The sequence below is a fragment of the Lissotriton vulgaris genome, chromosome 9 (genome assembly GCF_964263255.1).
Source record: "Lissotriton vulgaris chromosome 9, aLisVul1.2, whole genome shotgun sequence".
In the NCBI taxonomy this organism is placed as follows: domain Eukaryota; kingdom Metazoa; phylum Chordata; class Amphibia; order Caudata; family Salamandridae; genus Lissotriton; species Lissotriton vulgaris.
The window spans coordinates 620,322,065-620,341,721 of record NC_141697.1 but is presented as its reverse complement, the minus strand read 5'-3'; the positions used below and the strand labels follow the sequence as shown (position 1 = coordinate 620,341,721).

General features: G+C 46.1%; 1 protein-coding gene across 1 annotated transcript in view; it reads right to left on the bottom strand.

Moving 5' to 3' along the window:
- Positions 1 to 18,228, bottom strand: part of TTC9B (tetratricopeptide repeat domain 9B) — a 174,371-nt gene extending 156,143 nt beyond the window's left edge. The window contains exon 1 of the mRNA XM_086938265.1: positions 16,832 to 18,228. Within this exon, the coding sequence (XP_086794391.1) occupies positions 16,832 to 17,261 (430 nt within the window). The 5' untranslated portion in view covers positions 17,262 to 18,228. The remainder of the gene's footprint in view (positions 1 to 16,831) is intronic.
- Positions 18,229 to 19,657: the final 1,429 nt, after the last annotated feature.

Genomic DNA, 19,657 nt, shown 5'->3' with positions numbered 1-19,657 from the left:
TACAAATGCATTTTAGAACAAACTTGCACACCTGCACCTGTTTAATGGCCCATCAAGGAAACGTGTCCCTTGTGTGCTTTCTAACACCCTTGTGTGTCTGCCTGCACAGTTATTGGCCTTGCATTAACGACTGACAGCATCAAAATGCACTTAAAGCACATGTTCCCGTTTTTTTTTCATATTTAAAAATAGATACAGACAGAGAAATAGGTGGTTTTCTGTCTGTGTTTATCTGTAAAAATGGAAAACTGGGAGCCTTAATGATATAAAATTACATATAGAAATGTGAAAATAAGGTTTAGATACTGTAGAGTTGTCACTTGTATTGTTCCACATATGACAGAGTAGTGCATCTTTTAAATGACATAAGGCAACTAGGGATACATGATTGGATGTGGTATTCAAAAACGGCGTTTTCTGTGAGTGAAACACATATTTTGAGCGATGTGATAGGTGTTGGGGGCCTTTTGGGTGCAGTAAGTTGCATACACATCTTCCCTGTATCGATTGTCGTGTATACCATTGCATATACTTTCAGAAAGCAGGCAGCACCTGGCAATAGTGAGCAGAGGAGAAAGGGGGTTCTCTTGTCTTCCGAAACTGTCCTGTCCACGATTTTCTGCTAGTGGTCGATATTACAAAGGGACACTGTCGTATTTTTGCTAAGCCTCTTGTAGGTCACACCAGAGCCTTTGATTTAACAAGCCCCATTCGTGAACTACTGTTGGGGTCAAGGATCCCGTAACCTGGCGCATATGCATAGGGAGAAACCTTTTGAATCAATTATAGGGACAAAGTTGGTGCAATATGAAAGCCCTTTCTGTTAACTATTCTCTGCTTAGGTGTAAAATGGCTCTGCAGGACCGGGGTGCCCAACATAGGTCCAGGAGAGACAGATCCATGTTATTTTTTGGAGGGTAAATTATGACTATGAAAATGACTTCCATTTGTATTGCTGTTAATACATTTTATTTATGTGGATATGTTGACACTCTGATGTTGATTTGGCCCTCCTGGACTTAAGTTGGACGCCCATGCTGGTAGAAAAACGTGAATGATTCGGTTTTGAGAATGATATCTCGTGTCATCTCCTTGATGGTCTCCGGGCCCGGACTGGCCGTAGCTGGCACCGGTCGTTTCCCCAGTGGGCCACCAGGGTGAGGGCCGGTTTTCGGCCCCTGGGGTGCAGTTTTTGTTACCGGGGGTCGGCAAAATTGGCCCCCTGCAACAAAAGTGTCCGAAACCGGCCCTAGCAAACAGCTTGGCCGCACTCCCCTCCCCTCCAAGCAGTTTGCCAGGTTGCCGGTTTTGGTTCCCAGTCTGGCCCTGATGGTCTCATATGGTGTTCATAAATACCAGTAATATGTTCACTTTTATGTCCCAAGCGGTACAACTCAATAAGTGAACCGAGCAATTCAACAGCACCTTTTTCGCTATTAAATGCCGTCAGAGCTTTAGCAGAGCAAGTGACACATCACTAGTCACCTGAGAGACCGTCACTGGCTCCCGATCAACAAAAGAATCACTTTCAAGCTCCTCAACCATGCCTACAAAGCCCTCCACAACGCCGGACCTGCAAACCTCAACCACTGCCTCTCCTTCTGCAAACCCACCTGACATCTCAGCTCTGCCAACCTGGCCCTGGCCACCATCCCACGGCCAGGGGAAGATCCTTCTCCTACCTCGCTGGACAGAACTATAACCCCTGCATATTCACCACAAGCAATCACCGTCACTGCCTCAGTTTAGGAAAGACCTCAAGACCTGGCTCTTTGAATGAACCGCAGATATCCCCCCCCCCCCCCACACACACACACACAGTGCCTTGAGACCCTAATGGGTTAGTATTCATGCTTTACAAGAACCACAAAAAAAGGAGAAAGGGGATCAAAGCACTAATTCCCGCACTGATCTAACATCTCCTACACTATTTCTGAGATGTACAAAGAAGGTCCTGATAGCCTGAGACACAATCCCCTATGTCCTACGAAGATTCAGAGAAATAAATTCCCGTTATCTCTTCAAATTAAATCCACACTATTTTGGCTCCGCACCCTTCTAATGAGTCAAGTCCCAAAATGTTTTCACATCATAATCCATGTACAGTGCAATTTACACATTTAAAGAATCACATTCAATTTCCCAAAGCGAGATCAATCACAAGTTCTTGATGTTTAAAATTTGATCTTATTCAGTTCTTTTTTCTTAAAAATAGCCAACGCTTTCGTCCGTTACCGGACTTCTTCAGGGCATAACAGGTTTTATAGTGTTCCAGAATAATTGCTTTACAAGAAACCTGATTGACTGAGTGACATGTCAGGCCAGGGCTTCCCACAGCATTGGTTTACTGTAAAAGAATCCTTCTAATTTACAAAACTGTGTGTCTCATTTTACTGCCTACTTCTTAACAGGCACCTGATCAAACAGTTTAAAGTACAGGTGTCCAGTGTGAAGTTGTGCTGGTGGTTGCTGATGGTGGGCACTGACAGTTTTGTGAACCTGGACTTAGTTTTCATGGTCAGACTTTGAGATAGAGAAAGCGAGGCAGATAGAAGGAGGGAGAAAGCCAGCTAAAAGATGGCAACGGGAGAAAGCAAGCATGACAAAGAACCTGCACTAGGGAGATAAAGAGACAGGAAGTAGAAGGGGGAGGAAAGAGGCAAGAGGTGGGAAGAATTCATTAAAGGGACTTTCCAGAGTATCTCATCTTGAATGGAAAGAGTACTTTAGTTAAGTGTTCAGCATCTCTACTTAAAGCCAATTTGCGCCCGTGCATTATTTCAAATTGCAGGCAGGAAAAAAACATCTGGAGTTATGATGATGAAGTTACAGTATCAGAGAATGACAGCCTCTCCCAAATTGTCAAAATAATATGCAGATCATACGTACATCAATTTTAACACGAAAGATACAGATTACATCCCTTTTGACAGCAACAGACCGTGGAGAAGTAATAGAATGTAATGTGGTGTAAACCTTGTGTTTGAGATGCACTGATATAACCCCTATGCAAATGCACTGCAAGGCAACACAAATTTAAAAGGTTTGGAAGCCTAGAGCGAAATTGGCACACCACGACTAATCTTGGTAAATACTTTGTTGTTTGATTAATTAAAATCTTTACAATAGTGAACATTCAAACAGTAAAAATCAGTAAAAAAATTAATTAATTCCTGAATTCCTCCTGCGTGTTTTCATCACATTCTGCGGAAATCCTAAATAAAGCTCGTAATCCATTAATAACATCAGTTTTAAATAGCAAATTATTTTTAAAAAAAATTGATATTTGGCAATAAACGATTACATAAAACCAAAACGGCACCTGTTAAAAATTCATACTTTTTCTGGTGGCATGCTATTTTTGGTAAAAGCTGTGTACCGAAAGGATTGCAGAGTTGATTCAGTGCGAGATACCCTTTAGGGTAAATCACAGGTAAGATGCAGTGATAGATTGAATTTTGACTTCCTGCAAAGAAGGGGACAAGGCTCTGGTCATAAAAGTCCTACTCTCAGTGCCGCTCGCTCTGGGTTTCTGTTAATAAATGACTGACCCATACATAGAACAAAAAAAACCTCTAAAATCACAAAAAAAACCAAAGCCTTCGAATGGGCAGCCAGTGTACCAAACCGGGCCATGACAAATTGATGGCAAAAAAAAGAAAAAGATGCTGATTGACTTCTTGTTGAATTTAGAGCGGCCCAATGCAAGATAGTAATAATTGACTTACTTGTGTTTTGAGAAATAAACTGGTAATCCAGTCATCTGATGTTTTGAAGTTCAAACGAACTAACAGGATTTGTTTTGGTGGGATGGTTGGAATCCAGTTGTTGGGGCACTTGGTAGCGCGGAGGACAAAACCAATCAAAAAGTGTGCACCCTTAAAAAGATCCTTAAGACTAGTGCTGCCCTGAGATGTGACCTGTCACCGTACTGCCAATCTTCATGGAGTACACAAGAGCCCATCTGAATATACAGCTCCCTATCATTGTGATGTACACGAGAATCCATCCAAGGCCATAGTCCATCATCACCTTTAAGAAGTACATGGAATTTCATGTGTGGCAAATTTATGCAATGAGCATGATGTACACGAGATAGCATCTTGGCTACAAAACTCAAAAACTCAAGAGTGGGATGTGCTATCTGATCTCTGATCAAAAATCTAATATGAATATGCATGTAAATAACAAATGTATACAGACTGCTGAATCATAAGCCATCTTTTTGAGAGTCTGCGGACTGAACATTATTAATATTAGTTGGAGCTTCTCAGCAGGGCCGATTTTAGGGCAGTGGACTGGTGCAGTCGCACTGGGCGCTGACCTGTGGAGGGGGCACTGACCTCAGGGGGGCGGGGGGGCGCTGTGTTAAGAAATAACTTATGATTGGAGGGATTAGGGGCATTTTTGCCCGGTGGTAGTGAGAGAGTCTGAGGAGGCAGTCATGGGATGTGGGAGCGCCCAAAATGATTGTGGCACTGGGTGCCACCAGTGCTAAAGCCGGTCCTGCTTCTCTGTAGTGCATCAAAAGAAAGCATTGACTGAAGATAGGGGCATAATCATCCAACACTGTGCAGAAACTTAAATCCGTGGAACTGAATCCCAGTGTGTGCAGAATCTTGCAGTACCATAGTTCTGAAGAAGACCCGTCAAACCAACTGACATGAGGATCAAAATGCGTCAACCTCATAATTTTTCCTGAGGACGCATATGATGGAAGGGCACACTCCCCACCTGCAACACACTGTACTAATCTCAACAGCTTGTAGGAGTTTTGGGCAAGGATCCCTTACACAGATGGCATAAGTAATGACATTTATGTGACCCTGGAGTACCTAACAGGAAAGAGACTGCAAGAGGATTAGTGCTGTGAAAATAAGAACATAGGAATGGATTCAAGGGCCTTTTAATTCACCTTGAAGGATCACAAGTTTCCTGTACTGTTATTGTGATGGTCTGTTATTCTCAAAGTACTTGAACTGCATAAGAAAAAAATGTGGGTTTTGATGAAATACATTACAAATGTCTACTGATTCTGCAAGTTATGTCGCTCCAATAAGAAAAACATGTACCTGGCAAAACTATATCCATTTCTGAATTCGCTCGATGTGATGGACTTTATAAAAGTTGAGATAGTAGCCTTTTTAAACATATTTGAACCTGATCAAAGACTGACCCGGCTGCAGAGAGTGGCCATCATCAATAACGCTTAGCAAGGACCCCGCCCATGTGCAAAGATTGTTAATATACCTACTGCCTAGGGTTCCATGTGGACATAACCCTTCATGCCGGAAACAACACACGACATCCATGAGATCGTATCTGTGGTTACAACAAGCAGACTTCATGAGGTACATGAGATACCATCAGCAGCTGCAACCCACAGCTTCATGAAGTGCATAAGATTACTATGTGACTGCAACAAGCAACCTCTACATGTGATCCCATCTGTGGCTACAACATGCAACCATCATGGTCTACATGAGATCCCATCTGTGGGTACTCCATGCAGTCTTCATGACTTACAAGAGATCCTATCGATGATGCACCACACAACCTTCATGAGATTCATGTGAACCCACCTGCGGCCACAACATGTAACATTCATGATGTAAACGAGATTACATCTGAAGCTCAAATACCGCACACTCCGCCTAAGGATGCTATGTTACATGGTACATTTATAAACTTGTGTAACCCAATGTTGTTGTGATGACCACAGGCTAATATTCACAATTTTCCCTTATGCACTCTATAAAAACAATACCTGCTAACTCACACGGTGAAGGTGCCACCGTGTGACACAGATATCAGCTCCCATCACACAGACTCCCAGTGAGGAGCCGATATCACACAGTGGGAGGAAAAAGGAGCTGAAAACTAGAGAAAATAGTGGGTTTCCAGCTCGTTTTCTGGGGCTTTGAGTTGCTGACTTCCATTAAAGGCCCCAGGACATTGGCACCAGCCTCAGCAAGGTTTTTGTTTTTTGGGGGGGGGGGGTTAGGAGACAGGATGGGGTTCAAATGTGCAGTAGATACACTAGGCCCCACCCCCATCAAAACCCCACCCCCTCCTGGCACGGTGAGGTTGTTCTTCGAGTTGGCAGGTATGAAACACCCAGCAATACAGCCCATCAGGCTACATGTTGATAGAAAGACTCTCAGCCCCCAAAACGTGCTGCTGACTGGAGCATTCCTGTGCAGCCCTGGGTCATTTGTAGGGAGAAGTAATTTACCTAATTGACTAATGTATCAGCTGCTGCGTCCACGCACTGATGCAAAGATCACAGTTGATGGACAGAATGCAGAACAATGTCATACATTCACCCCAGTACAGAGATCTGGGCTAAATCCATCGTTTTTTTGCACTTCACACCACCCCAGTTCAGACATGGTCATGTGCAAATCAGCCTTGACCCTGTGCCTCATGGGAACACTCCAGCCCGAACTGCCAAGCCATGTCTCTCCTGGACCGGAATCAAGCATCCTAGGACCGGTTTCTGGCTATCAGCCATCTTCAGCCAGGATAGCTTGACTCCAGTGGTGTGTAGAGCCTGGGACTCACGTCTGAGCATACCCATCCCACTCGGGGTGACAAATGCAAAAACCACAGTTGATGGACAGAATGCAGAACAATGTCATACATTCACCCCAGTACAGAGATCTGAGCCTAAATCCATAGTTTTTTTGCACTTCGAGGACTAGGCCTAGCAGCCCTGTTTGACTGCTCCTTCTGGGGTGGGGACTGAGCAATATGCAGTGGTCCCTTTCCCTAAAAGTAAAAGCACGTACAAACTTGTAGAAGAAAGCTGACAGGGTTTATTCCCCGTAGCTTGTAAACATTCATATAGCAGCTTTTGTGCAATATTATTTGGTTTGCCTAGGGCCACTGGAATTATGTGATTGTGCCGCAGCAGTGATGTCCGCATAATTAGAGATTTACCACTTTTGCCACATAATCCACCATCTGCCGCACCGCATATTCTGCAGATTTTAGCCTCCAAAAAGTTGTTTCTAGCTCAAAAGGTTCGAAAGTTAGAAAACTGCAGCAAAACATTTGGGTGCTAAACTGGTGCTAATGAGGTGCAGCTATTGCCCAGATAGGACTAACAAGTGTAAAAATGGCAAACCATTGAAATAATACAATCACAAAATGTGCTGCACAATGACGCGTACTTGACCTTTTCTTGCAGCATAATTTACTCTCTCCTGCTGCATAATTCCAGTGACCCTGACTATGTCCAGTCATAAAGCTTAAGCTTACAAAGTTTCAAAACTCTTGTGTACCAGCATCAGAGAACTTGGTGTACGTTGCATAAATACTGAAGTATTGTGATGTGTAACTGTGTGAGGGGGCTGCACTCATTTACGGTAAATGCAGTAAAATGTAAAAACCGACACTGCCGTTTTGTTGCATTAACTAAGGTCTGGAACCTGGCTAACATCCGCTACAAAATTATAGGCATAGTATTAATAGTAGTACAGGCCTGAAAAAGCATAGAGCAGAAGGGTAAATTAAAACTCTCCGGAATTCCGAAAGATCGAAGACATAGCTGTTAACAAACCAAGCAACTCTAATACAGGCATGGGGTTGCATGGATTGGAATAACTGAAGAGATCTGTCACACACGGCTGAACAATTCTGAGCACTTTAATAGTGAAACATCCTTTACAACGCAACTTTTACCACGCAGTGCCTTTACATCGCAACTTTTACAATGCAAACCATTACAACGCATTGCGCTGGGGGGCGCTCTAGGATAGGGAATAGATTTAATTTACTATCCAACACCTTCCCTACTATCCACGGGGACTGGAGTTGGAATAGTAAATGAAACTATTCACTATCCAGCACCCCTCAACACTATGCGTTGTAAAGGCATGCGTTGCAAAACTTGTGATGTAAAAGCATGCATGATAAAAGCATGCGTTGTAATGTCATACATCCCTTTAATATCGTCCATCACTGCAAGTCCCAAATATCTATACACTCTGATCGCTTCTTTACATCTCACAATGACACTCAGATATCGGCTGATAGTAACAATGCACATCCCAACACATCTCTCCACTTCTCTCTCCCTCCAGCCATGCCAGCTCTGGACCACAACTACACACAAAATTTCATTGGACAACCCAGCGCAGTAAGCAGCTAAACAGACTATATCATATGAAATACCATAAACAACCCTGCAGAGCTGTCAAAAGCTTCCAGCACAATGAAACCCATAAAAATGGGCATCTGTCCCTAACACTTAATCTTCCACCACAATGCTACTGTTGCGGCTCATAACACAATACCCGCTCTTCGGTGGTCATTGTGTGCGATATGGAAACAGTTCCGACACAGGATAAATAAAAGACAACACCGTTCCAACCACACACTTTGCATGATGTAGTGAACTACCCTTGTAGGCACATGCTTCAGTGTGCCACATAGGGGTAGTAAACGCGATATAAATGTTGCAATACAATATCAACAAGATGAAGAGAGAAAGCAGTCAATCAAGGGCACAGCCATCATTGATGCAGCAGGTAAAGTGGATCTGGGGTCAGACCCCATAGGGGCCCATTGAACCCGGATAATTGCTGTATTTTACTACTCCTACAGTAGGCAAAGGGCTATTTTTCTTGTTTGCACCTGGGCCCATGACATCCTTGCTACACTATTGATGATAACAGCTTATCATAAAATCCACACAAATGAATCTCTATTGAAGAATGCTGACCTTGCTGTGAGGGGCCTTTTCGGTAGAAGAGTGGATGCACTGTGGTGGCACGAGAGATATATTAACACACCATATTATGAGTATTTGTAAAGTGCATGTTCACCCAGGGGGTGTCTTAGTTCAGTGTAACAGATATTACTTGTTACACACTCAACATTCCAGCAGGATACAGAATCATCGGCCGTGACAGCGCCAAAAAGCAAGGCAGAGAATGGCCATTATCCACAGGGACTCCATCAAATGAAACACCGCCACTGACAACACCATTCCAGAAATGGAACAGCTCTACCTCATTATGCAAACAGATGAGAAATCCACCATTAGGCAAATCCTCACCTACCTTCCACCATGACTTCGAACCACCTTCTGCAACCTCATCACCGATTACATTGTCCCCCTCACCATAGACACCAAGGAAGTTCCACCTCAATGACACAATCACCCCTAATCCCGCCAACTTCCTCGACAGCTTGAACAACATCGGCCTCACCAAACTTGTGCACAACCCCAGCGCACATCACAGGACATACACTCGACTCCATATTTACCTCCAGCGACTGCATCAAATACAGCCACACCACCAAACTCACATGGACCTACCACTCCCTTGTCCACTTCATCATAACTATCTGCATGTCCCCTCCCCCCAGCACAATCCAACACCGCCTGTCGCAGTTAGAACTAGGTCTCACACACCGAATGCTCACCCTCAAACCGCCAAAACACCACAACAACGTGAATCGGGACATCAGAAGCTTCAACATCTGAATCACTGACTGTGCTAACAGCGTCAACCCCTCAAGAACAAGAAACACAGAAGTTCCACCAAGCAAGCGAGCTGGTACACCGAGGACTTCAGGACAGCAAAATGCCACTGCAAGCCCTTTGACAGGAGGTGGCATGCAATCAAAGACACAGCAATAGAACTGCCTATAAATCCGCACTCAACCTATACCACCGACAACTTTGTGAGATGAGGAAAAAAGCCAAGGAATTGTGCATCAAAGTAAGGAGATTTTCTCCATAGTCAAAGAATTTACCAACCCCACAGTGGTGACAAGCAACATTCCTCCCTCTCAGGATCTATGTGACAGCCTCGCAGATTTCTTCCACAACAAAATCGACCAAATCTACAGAAAATCCAACCCCAATTCAAGCCCGTAGACTTTATCAACAGCCATACCTCCACACACATGACCATCTCAAGGCTAACCATCTGGAACCACCTCACCACTTAAAACACCATCATGAAATCCATCCACTCAGGGGCAACATCTGTCCCATGCCACCACCACATCTTTACCTAGGACCATCCAGGATTGGCCTCGAACTTTCTACTCTATTCAACACCTCACTGGATCATGCCAGCTTCCCAGATGCCTGGAAGTATGCAGAAGTCAAAGCCCTGCTGAAGATACCTTCAGCGGACACCAACAAACTCAGCAACTACAGACATATCTCCCTGCTCCCTTTCCCAGCCAAAGTCCTTAAAAATTGAATCAACCAACAATTCACCATTTGCCTGCAGCACAATCACCTCCTGGAAAACTCACAGTCTGGATTCTGCAGTAACCACAGCACCAAAACAGCCCTGATTGCAGCCACAAACGACATCCAGGACTTCTTCGATAAAGAAGCGACAGCTGACCGTATCCTCCTTGATCTCTAAGTGGCTTTCAGCACCAGCCCACCACAGACCCATCACCAGACTTCACGACAGAGGCATCCAAGGACCTGCCCTCAGATGGATCACCTCCTTCCTCGCCGGCAGAATATAAGGAGGCCACTTTCCACCCTGCACTTCCAAAATGAAACCAATCATCTTCAACATCTGCATGACCCCCACCCGGCCAACATAGTGAGATCCCACAGGCTCAACAGTATATCCTACATTGAAAACACGCAACTCATCCTCTCGGAAAACTCCACAGCCAGAGCCATCTTCTACCAACGCATGACCAGCCTCGCCAACTGGATGAGGTACAACTGCCTCAAGCTCAACACAGACAAGACGGAGGTCTTGATCTTCGTCAGCAACAACTCCCCTTGGGACACCTCCTGGTGGCCACATAACTAGGACCTACTCAAAACCTAGCTGAGCACACCAGGAACCTCAGTATCATCCTGGACAGACAACTCATCATGAGGTTCTAAGTCATCACCATGGCATCCTCATGCTTCTGCTTCTTCATCCTATGCATGTTATGTAAGATTTTCAAGTAGCTTCTCCAAAACAAATGACACACCATCAGCCAAGCCCTCATCACAGTAGACGGAAATGCCCTCAATGTGGGAATCAAAGCCAACCTAGTTAAAGGTTTACAGACCATCCAAAACGAAGCAGCAAGACTCATCCTGAATCTCCCTCATCACACCCACATCACCCCACCTAGAAAAAACCTCCACTGACTCCCGGTCCAGAAGAGAGGCCAATTCACGTGCGACTCCAAACCTGCCTGCATCAACCAACCCCTGAGTTCCACCAACCTGCCAAACAACTCCACTCCACCTCGCTCTTGCTGGCTTACACTCCCCACGTGGGACACAGCAGAACGGGACACTCCTTCTCCTACCTTGCAGCCAACGCCCTGAATAACCTCACCCTGCACCTCAGGACCCCCCTACTCGACAGGAGTTCCCAAGGAGGATACAAACCTGGCTCTTCAACCAAGACCCTGGACTCTGCCAGCTCCTGGATACCCTCACAGGTAACAAGCCGTGCTCTACAAGTCAACTGATTGATTGATTGATTGAAGACCTGTTGAACTTAGAACCCTGCTTCCTAAAGCTTTCACAGAAGAAATGTCCTGGATTCACACCAGGGGCATACACCACACTTCAACACAGAAATATATACCCAATCTTCACACATGGTCATCATTGCAATCTATAATTTAAAACGAACTCAAAATCTATATTGTTGCCTAGACTCTCAAACCGCACCATGATTTTAGGGTGTGTGCACATGCGTGCATGGCGGGGCATGGATTAATGCATACTTTTAACAACAAAGGCAACACAACTCTCTTTTGCAATTTTCTTGATTTGTTTTTCTGTACAAAGACAACATAGCAACATGTAAGAGACCTCTTTCCCACCGAAATCAGTTAAGAGCGACTATGGCCAAGATCTCATGTGTACATGATTATGAGAGCATGGTGGCCTCGTGGGCAAGTCAGGGGGCTCTGCAACCTGTGTGTGTTGGTCTTGTTTGATTTGTCTGCATTGTTATGTATTCGTTTGGGTGACCGCCTCTTGGAAGTTGTTTGTGTCTGACTGCAGTGGGAATATTCGAGTGAGTCCTACCAGTTCCGTCGGAGAACCTCAGGAAAAGTGTTAGGCCTCAACCTGCGCCCAAAATGGGGAAAGAATGAACCCAAATGCCACTTGAGTAACTCCAGCCTTGGAATTGGCACTTAGTGAAACATGAACACTATCAGTGGAACCCCAATGGCTGAAACCGTCAGCATTAGGTAGGCCTTGAGCCACCAGCAGGCACAATTCATTAGGCCTTCCTGATCCTGCAGCATCTCTACAGCTCAGGCCGGCACTGGAGATATGGAAGAGAAGCGTAGGACCTAGAGCTACGTATGTCCAGCGAGGGCAACATATGACAGATTACAACTTCATGGCCACAGAACTGGTGGCATCTTGGTCCATGTTAGGGATTAAGCCTTGCCTAACAGGCCTTGCACCTAGTTAGGTTCAAGCATGCTTGTTTGCTTGTGTACCCTACCAGAACCCATGAGTGCCAATCCCTCACACCAGACCACGTGATCCTGTGACTTGCATCACTTTGGGATGTTCTCACTCCTAAAATGAGATGAGGGGGGCTCACGTCTTGTGAAGGAAGAGAAGACCTAGTCCTCCATGGAGAGAAGAAGCTACCGCTGTAATTTGGTGCCTCCTTTTTCGATGCATTTCCTAGAACCAAATGTACATGTGTGTGAGAGAGGGAGAGAGAGAGCCCTTCTCCTGGAGAAGCAAGACTATCTGTGTGATCAGGATGGCAATGGTGTAATCTCATGAATCCACTTGCACTGCATAGCTCCACCGTAAGCCATTGAGGTGGCTTTTAAGAGACCTCTCTGTTACAAAACCTATGCAAGACATTGCTAGGTGGCCTAAAATGCACCAGCACAAGTGGAGAGAGCAACAGCGCCATATCTAAATACATATGGCGCTTTGAAATACATGTGGTGCTGTCTTGCTCTCTGCCTTTCACGCAAAGCACAGCTAGTTTAGTTGCTGGGCTGTGTTGCACAAGTTATTAGTAAATGTGATCCTTCCTGTCTTTTCTCAGTCAAACTGTATTATTCTGAACATTTTAAGTTTTTTCTAAAGTTGTGGGCAGAAAGACCCAAGAAAAGGGACTTACAGTGTTCAGTTGGGGCCACTGGCCCCCACTTGCAGCCCTTGCAGGGCTACACTTGCAACACATGTTGTATCTGTTTAAACAGTGTGCTTGTCAAGTAGGTGTTGCACATGAAAGGTGCCAAAGCCTGGGCTTGGCTGAAAAACTGTCTGCCAGATACATTCGGCTTAATTTGAGGCAGTGGTTTCCCGTGCTCTGTACCGGCACTTAATTGCTGGGACCTGCACTTATGACAGCTGCCACGTGGAGGTGCTGTTTGTGTAATTTAAAGATTAGCAGAAAAACAGTTGTTTGCTAATTCAATATACCTTAAAAACAACAAATACTTGGCACTCCAGCCATTCTTAAAGCATTGGTGACCTCGAACAGTCTGAATTGTCACACTTGTAGAAGTGTGACGGGAAGTAGTTGAGTAAGTATTGTCATGAGCAGTGCTGGCAGTGGCAGTGTGCTGCAAACTGAGGTAGCCTCCTGATGAAGGGCCCTGGCACTTATTTGTTTACAAATTAAGCACTGACTCTGCTGTAAAGTGTCATCAGAAATGGCCGGGCAGAGCATATGACCCCAGTGTACTCAAACGCACCAAGGAGCTCTCATGTTGCTATGTTACAAGTACTTTTAGACGGGTCCATTGTTTTAGACTCGTGTAAATGCTCTTGCATTATCCCTGGGACGCGGGGACCGTCTCTTGAAGGCTGTCTCGGTCCCTTCACCAAGTTGACTGATTAGAATTTTGTAGTCGACAAGAAAAGAAGGGACACAGATGCATTTTTTTCTTTTTAAATAGCTATTTGTGATATCAACTAGTTCTGAGTCTTCAACAGACAGCATCAGGGCAGGACTGGGAACACAAAGCAGCCCTGGCAGTTTTCTCAGACCGGCCCCTGGGGAAGCACTACCTGGCCCCGGGAGGCTGGAAACACGTGCCTGCTGCCTTCTTGCTGGCGATACAAAACCGGCCCCCAGTAACAAAACCAGCCCCCACCCTTACAGGCTCCCCAGGAACCACACAACGCCTGGTCGGGCCAGTCCAGCCCAGGACAACATGTTGCAGTCCCGGGCTTGTAGTTTGCTTTTAACGCTATAAGTAAAAGCTCAGTAAACACAGACTGCTTGCTAGTGGCAGAAAAGCCAAGCCTGGCTGAAGTATTCAAACATAGAAAGGAGCCACGTTGTGCCTGTCATGCTTGTACTATATTGGGCCTCTGGTATGTACAATACATTCGTATAACCACTGGTTTCTTTATTCTTTAAAGTTGATAAAATATTTGGGACCCAAAAAATTGTATTCAGAGGTATTTTCCATTTCACAGACTGACTGCTTGCTTCTTAGCAAAATCAGACGTAAACACTGTTCACATATTTTGTGTGAGCGCAGTCTTTCATTCTACTGCATCAAAGAAGCATTTCTGCCGCAATTTGGTCTTTTGAGTTGTAACAAATGTATACGAAGATTCCCTGACACATAGTAAAGGTACTTCTGGAGCAGCACCAGTGCCAACTTCCATAGCCCAATGATTGGACTCTTAATGTGTTAAAATGGCAAAGTTGTTAAATAATACTGGAGAAAAATGTGCGCATAATGCTTCATAACTTGCCTCTGTCACCTAATTCAATGAACCCTCCTGCATAAATCAGACTGCTGGATTGATTCCATCCATTACTCTAAAGGCAGACTTTTCCTGGAGCCGGTAGAGAGAATCTGCTTTCCATTGGGGGAGCTCTACTCAGTGACTTAACAATTAATCGCCCCCCCCCCCCCACCCATTTATCAAGTGTTTCCTGGTTCAGCCCAATATCATGGGAGCCATTGCATATACTTGTGTAGCAAAGGACATTTATTCACCCCGCTCATCACTGGAGCAGGTGCAATTTTAAGGCTGCTAGTGCGCGCTCTACAAATTTACGGTCTGGCACAATTCTAGGCACAGTATTGACCATGCATTACCACAGGTGTTCCTTGACCCAAGCCCTGATTTTTTGGGCACTGCGTTCCAAGGTCCATGAAGTAATTTGCCTCTTCTCTCCTACTAATGTACGTGAACTTGGACTGAGAGTGGCACCCTCCTTCTCAGGTTAGCTCCTACTTCTACTAACATATCTACATTTTGTATGTTGCATGTTTTGTGCATGCTGGAAGTTTGGGAGCTACTTCGTGCTCTGAATTTTATTCCCCTCCTGATGATGACCCTAGAACCCTGTTTAGGTTGAAACCTCGTTTGGCACAAAGACTTTTGAGGCCTGAGTCCCTCAAGGACCTTTGGACCTGATTCATAATGGTAAACTTACATTTTTGCACAAGTTGACATTTTGTTTTAGTATTCACAAACTACAAATTAATAGCAAGTTGACAACTGCTGAAATGTTGCAGTTGAGGCGAAGAACTCCACACATAAGATATAGCCGTTCTATCTTTTTATAGGCAACGTTCTCTGCCCTGCCAGCAGAGTCTTCACAGTAGTAAGCTTACTATTAACACATAGTTTGTGATTACCCCCAAAAAACATACATTTACACAAAAGTGTAAGGTTCATGTCAGGTAGCAGTCCTTTAAGTATATTTAAACTGGAATCTAGAACATAGAGGGAGAAGATGCATAATGCTGTGTGGTGCTAAAGAATATGCACCTTATGTAATAATGATGTACAGACCGTTGCACATGTTATATTCAGCTGTCCTGCCTTAAACATTTGTTAACAGAAATGTTTAAAACCACTTTAAAAAAAAAATATATGGCATTTCACGGCAAGGTCTGCACTGGAAATTATAAATTGTCCAATGAATGAACTAATGTGTTGTAAACGTTTTACATTTTTTAGCTCATTTATTAAAGTTGTATTAACTTTGCATATTGTAGATCTCACTTGAAGTTCTTAATCTCTAATAAAACCTTGAACCTTGTATACTGTCAGAATTTGAGTAACTTGAATAATATGCAGTTCTCTACTAAAAACACTATAACCGAATTTTCCAGACAACTCTGTCAATGATGATTTCAAGACAGAATGTGAGCGCTGCATGAATTGCATTTTTAAAATGTGTAAACATTGGTGGGTATTTAGAAACTCGTGGGCTTTGTGTTGGGTGTTTCATTTTCCACGTGTAGAATAGCATTTCATAAACAGTTGTATGACTTTGAGCAGGCCAGTTAGCTCCTAAAGTAAGATTTCTGCAAACCTTTTGAAAATCTCTCGGAGGCGCGTGCACAGGCACAGGCATTGGTCGTGTACCCATTCATATAGTTTGGAGCCACCACAGGAAGTTAGAAAGGGAACTTATCAGACAGCGCTAGCACATGAAACCTGTATCTAACTGTGCACAGAAGTGTGGCTGTGTGCGTTTTTTTAATCAGATGTATTCCAAACCATTCCCTTGTCTTTGTTGGCAGTGATCAGTCGCCTATATGCCCTTGCCTTTTATAAGCGTTTCTTGTTTATGTAATTGGTTTGCAGGCCTATTCATTTGCTTCATACCTCACTTCAGCAGTCTCTAAGCGCTGTAAATAAGAAGTGTTATGACCCAAAGAAATGATACTGGATTTTCCAACCGAATATGGGTGGAATGCTCAGTTGGCGTAGCTGGGATTTAAACAGGCGACTTCGGAATCACCCCTTGTTTTAGCAGTGAGCGTTTAACTAACTGAGCCATCGGTATATGGTGCGTTTGGTAAACTGTAAATAATAACGAACATTAAAAAAAAGACATTAAGGGTGCAGATAGGTACCCACCGGTCAGGCTGTCGTAGCATTCGATCTCGGTGCACTCGACCAGCCCCTTCTGCGCCTCGGTCAGCCGGAGCCTGCCTTTGGCGGGCAGGTTCTCCTCGGGCCCTTCCGCCACGTGCACCCCTTTGAGCTGCAGCAGGGCCCGGTGGTACTTCCCGATGGCCTCCCGGAACTTCTTCTCCTTGTAGCAGCGGTTGCCCTCCGCCTTGAAATCCACCGCCCGCAGGATCTTGCCCTCCAGCTCCAGCTCGGGGCTGGTGTGGTGGTGGCCGCCGCCCCCTCCGCCCGCAGCCGGGCTCCGGGACCCCGCCTCCGGGCAACCCTTGAGGGAGCGGCCGCTGTGCTTCTCCTCCATGTCTCTCACTGGCCGGCCATGCCTGTTGAACTCGAAAGCCTGTTTCCTCTGAATGATCTGGAAGAGTGTGCTGTGCATAAAGGACGGAGGCCGAGGGGTGTTGGTGCCTGGCGGGAAGAGGGCGCGGTGGCTGGCTGGGGTTCAGGGCAGCACTTAGCGCCTGCCAGGATCTACCGCAGCAGGGGCAGCGCCCTGCGCATCTCCAGCACCGCCCGCAGCTCGCTTGGCCTGGAACACAAGGAACAGGCCTGAATTATGTGCGGCACAATGGAGAAAGCAGCTTCCGGGAAATATGTGATCAGTTCAGGGAACCAGACGGGCTCCAGCTGAGCGTCGAAATCAGGAAGAACTGCAGCGAATCCTTAGAATAAGAGAGAGCCCAGGCGAGCCCTAGAACCGGGAGAGCGCCAGCGAAGGTTAAGAACCAGGGAGAGCTCCAGCGAAGGTTAAGAAACAGGGAGAGCTCCAGCGACTCTTGCAAACCTATTGCCGATTAGCTTCAGAACCAGGGAGGGCTCCGGCTCGGCTTCAGAACCAGGGGTAGCGCACGCTCAGCACCAAGGACAGCACTGACCAGCTTTGGAGTTGGAGAGAGCTCTAGTGAACTTAAGAGCCAGGGGGAGCGCCAGCCCGGCTTCAGGACCAGGGACAGTTCCACGTGAATCTTAAGAAAAATGGTGAGCTCTGGCTCAGTCTAAGAGCCCCAGGGCAGGTGCTAGCCAGCAGCAGCTCCGGGGCTAGCTTCAGTTCAGCTTTACGACCTACAAAAGAGCCGCTCAACAGCAGCCGCCGGGGGAGTTGCAGCTTCAGAATCAGGGAGTCCTTAAACTTAGCTTCGCAACCGTGAAGAGCTCTGTGCTGCTACGGAACCGAGGGGGAAAGCGTCAGACAGAAGAGCTCCTGCTCGCCTTCAGCAGCCAAGAGAGCCACAGCTTTAGAGCCAGGCAGAGCTTAAGAACCCAGAAGAACTCTAGCGAGGCTTCGGAGTACTTCAGGACCAAGGGCAGCTGCAGCTCAGCTCCGTCAATAGGAATAATTTCGCGCCAACATCAGTTCCGTGCTCAGATCCGGATCCATGGACTACTCTCTGCTCGGGTTCTGAGCCGAGGAGGGCGCCCTGCTCTGCTTCAGGACCGAGGACGGCTCCCTGGTCAAATGCAGCACCAGGGACAGTAATCTCCTTTCCGATTCAAGCGCAGCACATCGTTTCCCGGCCTCGGATTCTGCACCGGGGGCATCCCTGAGTTCAGAGGCACATTGGTGCGATTGAGCATCACAGGCAGCTCCTAGTTCGGACCCAGCAGCAGGCAAAGTCTGTCCCGGCAGCCCCCAGCCCTTATTCGGAGACAGCAAGCAGGTCGCAGACTGCTCGCACGTCCAGCACAAAGGCTCACGGCGCGGACAGCTCCCCGTTGAGATCTGCCGCAGCCTCGGTCTCAGATCAGTCTTAGAAGCTAGGCCTCTCGCTCGGAATCAGCAGCAGGGAGGGCCCTGCTCTCAGATCCGGCACAGGGGGCCAGCCGCGGGCTCCTCAACGCACAGCTCCCTGCCCTGCCTCCAGCACCGGGGGCCAGCTCCCTGGGCTCAGCATCAGCAGCACACAGAGGCGCAGCTCCTCCCGTTGCATTGTGGGCCTGTTCCCACCCCACTACATCACAGTCTCCATCCCAGCTGGGTCCAGTTAAAGGGACAGGCACCTGCAGACGGCTGCCACCGTGTCACGCTGTCACAAAGTTTCACGCAAGGGAGGGCTTAAAACTCGGCCCTGGGAGCGAAAACAACAATAAAAGGCACCAAAGCAGTGCTTTAAAATGGAAGGTACTGAGTACTTGTGTCTCTTTAAAGGGGACGTCTGGTGAATGCTGCCACAATATATCTCCAAACCCAAGCAGGCATTAATATTACAAGAAGCATTATAGAATGCATATTGTTAATTAGTGATTGTTGGAGCTGCAGAACAGGTACATAGAGCTGTTTTCTGCTCTGTACAGGGCGGTCGTACAGGGTGGTTCCTTTAATTAGGCGGAGTACGTCATTTCACAGAATCACTTGTAATAATTTTCACTCAATGGAGTGATATTATTTAATATACTAATCTGAAATGCATTGCAACAGAGACAGAATGAATAAATGCACTGCTTTGAATTTGGAAGAATCTATCATATGCATACTGGCCTCCATGAGACAAACAGCACCCCTCTCCAACTTCGACCTAAAGCCCAGCAGACCAGCACTCCTTTAGAGGACCCTGCGGGACACAGGAACAAACTAAATGCAAAACAAATGGTTTTTAAGCGAGCGTGGTCTGAACAACATGATTTAAAACCATCTGTTTTGCATTGATTGTAAATTGCAGACCAGCTGCTGGCAGCAAATACATCCGATCTCACCCCCGGCACAAAACTGGGCTCCACCAACAGAGAAACAGGCCCCCACCCTGCCAGCACCCTTGAAAAATGCCCGCTGCCTAGTAC